The following is a 4106-nucleotide window of genomic DNA, read 5'->3' as shown; positions in this document are numbered from 1 at the left end:
GGAATATTCCCATCATACCAGCCACGTTCCTGGGACACGTGCAGGGGTGTGCTGAGGAGCAGGAAGCTGGGAGAGCCAGCGTGGGGGCACGGGAACCCTGACTCAGCCTGGCATCAATCCGCCTACGCACTCCGGGCGGAGGCGGCACGCGGCCCTTTAAACCTCGGATCCAGGGAACACAGCTCGGATCCAGCTGCAGGACAGGGAGAAGGGGAGGCAGCTCCTGAGGGAGGTGAGTCCATCCATGCAGGTGAGCACAGGACAAAGCTCCTGATCTAGGCCTGAGGATGGGAAGGGGCTGGAGGAGAGGTTGAGCTCTTGGCTGGCATTTCAGGGAGGCAACGGGAGGATAAACAAGTCCTGGGTGAGGGATGTTATCCAAAATTCTCCTCTCCAGATGCTCCATAAGGAGTACATGAGGATAGTTCTTGGCTTCCAGAGAGAATCATGGAACCCCAGACTGGGTTGGAAGGACCTTAAAGCTCATCCAGTCCCACCCAGGGACACCTCCCACCATCCCAGGTTGCTCCAAGCCCCATCCAGCCTGTTCTAGAACACTCCCAGGGATGGAGCAGTCACACCTGCTCTGGGCAACCTGTGCCAGTGCCCCACCACCCTCACAGCCAAGAATTCCTTCCCAATATCCCATCTCTCCCTGCCCTCTGGCAGTGGGAAACCATTCCCTGTATCCTGTCCCCCCAGGGCCTTGTCCCAAGTCCCTCTGCAGCTCCCTTGGAGCCCCTTGAGTCTCTCAGGGAACAAGAAATAGGACAAGAGGAAACAGCCTCAAGCTGTGCCAGGGGAGGTTCAGGTTGGATACTGGGAACAATTCCTCCTGGAAAGGGCTGTCCTGCCCTGGCACAGCTGCCCAAAGCCGGGCTGGAGTCACCACCCCTGGAGGGATTTAAATCCATGTGGATGTGGCACTTGGGGACATGGTCAGTGGTGGCCTCGGCAGTGCTGGGAACAGTTGGACTCAATGATCCCAGAGAGCTTTTCAAGCCTAAATGATTCCATGACTCCATGTTCATTGTTCCCCTCGGATTTGAGTTCAAAGGGAAATCATTTGCTCAGGATCACTAACCAAGCACAGCTCCAACCAGTGTGCCAGGTGAGGATGTTCCCAGCCATCCAGGGATTCCCTGAGCATTCCCTCACCTCGTGGCTCCAGGTTTGACTCCCAGCATGTCCCAGCTGTCCTTGCTGTTGCGGATCCTGCGGATAGCATCCGCCTGCTCCTTGGTGAAGCTGACCCCAGTGCTGGAAGGAGGACGTTTCCCACCGTTGTCACACAGGTCAATGATGGCAGAGTAGAAGGTCTATGGGAAGAGTCAGTGGGAAGGACAGACCCAGAGGTGGTGGTGTGCCCTCACCCTCTTGGAATCATGGAATATCCTGAGCTGCAAGTGACCCCCAAGGATCAGAGTCCATCTCCAGGCTTTGCACAGCTCCATGAATCCCACCACATCCCTAAGGGTGTTGTCCCAGTGCTGACAGGCTTGGTGATCACTTCCCTGAGGAGCTGTTCCAGTGCCCAACCACCCTCTGGGGGAAGAACATTGGCTACTTCCCTAATATCCAAGACCTGGCACAGCTCCATCAGCTCACCTGGAACATCTCATTGATCCCTTCTCCTGTTTGTGCCGACGTCTCAAAGTAGAGGAACCCTCTGCTCTCTGCCCAGAGCCGACCCTCGCTCTCATCCACGCTCCGGTGCTTCGTGGAGTCGATCTAATCCAGGGGGAAAAACATGCATCAGTGTCTGAAGCAGCTGCAGGAACTCAGCTCTAAGGCTGAGATGATGTCAGCTCTACTCCATCCCTTCCTGACTCATCTGTGGCCATCACATTCCAAAACCCAATCTCCAGTGCATCTCATGCACACCTGGCTCTTGGAATGTCTTCCCTATGACCCTACAACATGGATTCAATGATTTCCAAGCAGCTGGGAACAGAGGGAGCACTGAGGAAGATCAGGACGGCACCTGGATCCTCACCTTGTTTGCACAGACCACAAAGACAATGTTCTCCATGTTCCCATGGGGACCCAATTCCTGCTTCATCTCCGCCAGCCAAGCATCCAGGGCATCAAAGGATTCCTTCAATCCCACATCATACACGAGGATAACCCCCTGAGTGTCCTTGTAGAACTCATTCCTCACCTATGGGGGCAAACACAGGGTGATGGCAGGAAGGACAGGGATGCTGAGACTTGGGCAATCAGCATCTACCTGGCATCTGTGTGGGGCTGGGAGGACAATCCCAGCTCCAAGGATCCCCAAAAATGGACAGAGAGGGAAATCTGTGTGACAGGACACAGGGAATGGCATCCCACTGCCAGAGGGCAGGAAGAGATGGGATACTGGGAAGGAATTCCTGGCTGTGAGGGTGGTGAGGCACTGGCACACCCAGTTGCCCAGAGCAGCTGTGGCTGCTCCATCCCTGGGAGTGTTCCAGGCCAGGTTGGATGGGGCTTGGAGCAACCTGGGCTGGTGGAAGATGTCCCTGCCCATGGGAACAGGATAAGCTTTAAGGTCCCTTCCCATGTAAACCATCCTGAGATTCTGTGATCCCACAGTGAAGGAAACTCATCAGAAATGGATTTCCAAGTTTCCCAACCCCAAAGCCAGTTCCAGACGGATTTGAGGAATGCTGATGAGTGCCAAACATCTGGAGCCAGGGCAGCTGTACCTCGTAGAAGAAGGGATGTCCTGCCATGTCAAAAATGTTCACCTTGATCTCCCGATCCCTGATCTGCACTCTGGAACAGAAGTGGGGTTGAACACCTCCAACCCTCTAAAATCATCAAGTCCAACCATTCCCCCCCAGCACTGCCAAGGCCACCACTAACCATGCCCCCAAGTGCCACATCCACATGGATTTAAATTCCTCCAGGGATGAAGACTCCCCTCCTGCCCTGGGCAGCCTGTGCCAGGCATGGACAGCCCTTTCCAGAGGGAATTATTCCAAATATCCAACCTGAACCTCCCCTAGCACAACTTGAGGCTACTCCCTCTCATCCTGCCTCCTGCCCTGGGCAGCCTGTGCCAGGCATGGACAGCCCTTTCCAGAGGGAATTATTCCAAATATCCAACCTGAACCTCCCCTAGCACAACTTGAGGCTACTCCCTCTCATCCTGCCCCTTGTTCCCCGGGAGCCTGACCCCACTGCCCTGGGCAGCCTGTGCCAGGCATGGACAGCCCTTTCCAGAGGGAATTATTCCAAATATCCAACCTGAACCTCCCCTAGCACAACTTGAGGCTACTCCCTCTCATCCTGCCCCTTGTTCCCCGGGAGCAGAGCCTGACCCCACCTGGCTGCACCTCTTGCCAGGGAGATGCAGAGAGCAGAAGCTCCCCCAGCAGATCCATGTGGCTCATCCCACTCTCCCAACGCCTTCCCCAGCTCCAGACACTCACTTGGTAACTCCATAGTCGATCCCAATCGTGGCCAGGTACTTGGACACAAACCTCTTCTCACAGTATCGCTTGATGATGCAGCTCTGGGAGGGGAAGGGCAAGGGAATCTCAGCAGGGATTCATAGGGATTTCCAACCCTTCCAGCCAGCTGGAAGAGACATCAACCTCTCACCTGTTACCTATCATATGTCCCTTGTCCATTGTCACCTGTCACATGGTTCAAAGGCACAAACCCTGCCCTAAGGCAGCTCCCAAAAGCCACGAAGGACTTTTTGGCAGCATAAGTGTATTTAGTGTCACATCAGCCCCACAGATGCTCCAGGCTGGGACAGAGTGGCTGGAAAGGACCAGGTGGGCAAGAGGTCAATGGCACCTGCTTGTAGCAGCTCTGGTGTGGGCACAGCCCCAGGGCAGTGCCTGTCCCGGTGCTGGCACTGCTGAGGCACCTCCAGTCCCGGGGGCACTTCTGGGACCCTCACAGCAAGAAGGACATTGAGGGTCTGGAGCATGTCCAGGGAAGGGAACAGAGCTGGGGGAGGGGCTGGAGCAGCAGGAAGGGCTGAGGGAGCTGTGGGGGCTCAGTCTGGAGAACAGAATGCTCCAATGAGCCCCTTCCAGTGACCCAAGGCGCTCCAAGAGAGCTGCAGAGGGACTTGGGACAAGGGATGGAGGGACAGGACACAGGGA

The 4106-nt window shown here is 55.8% G+C and overlaps 1 protein-coding gene across 1 annotated transcript in view; it reads right to left on the bottom strand.

The window, feature by feature from the left end:
* DNAJC27 (DnaJ (Hsp40) homolog, subfamily C, member 27) overlaps positions 1 to 3502 on the bottom strand; it is a gene marked incomplete at its 5' end in the record, with an annotated part of 4015 nt that extends 513 nt beyond the window's left edge. Inside the window, 5 exons of the mRNA XM_009082716.1 lie at positions 1159 to 1319; positions 1609 to 1731; positions 1997 to 2161; positions 2691 to 2760; positions 3420 to 3502. Coding sequence (XP_009080964.1) covers positions 1159 to 1319; positions 1609 to 1731; positions 1997 to 2161; positions 2691 to 2760; positions 3420 to 3502 — 602 coding nt within the window. The remainder of the gene's footprint in view (positions 1 to 1158; positions 1320 to 1608; positions 1732 to 1996; positions 2162 to 2690; positions 2761 to 3419) is intronic.
* Positions 3503 to 4106: the final 604 nt, after the last annotated feature.

The sequence above is a fragment of the Acanthisitta chloris genome, unplaced genomic scaffold (assembly GCF_000695815.1).
Source record: "Acanthisitta chloris isolate BGI_N310 unplaced genomic scaffold, ASM69581v1 scaffold35329, whole genome shotgun sequence".
In the NCBI taxonomy this organism is placed as follows: domain Eukaryota; kingdom Metazoa; phylum Chordata; class Aves; order Passeriformes; family Acanthisittidae; genus Acanthisitta; species Acanthisitta chloris.
The sequence above is the reverse complement of the archived record's forward strand: the minus strand, read 5'-3'. Positions and strand labels throughout refer to the sequence as shown.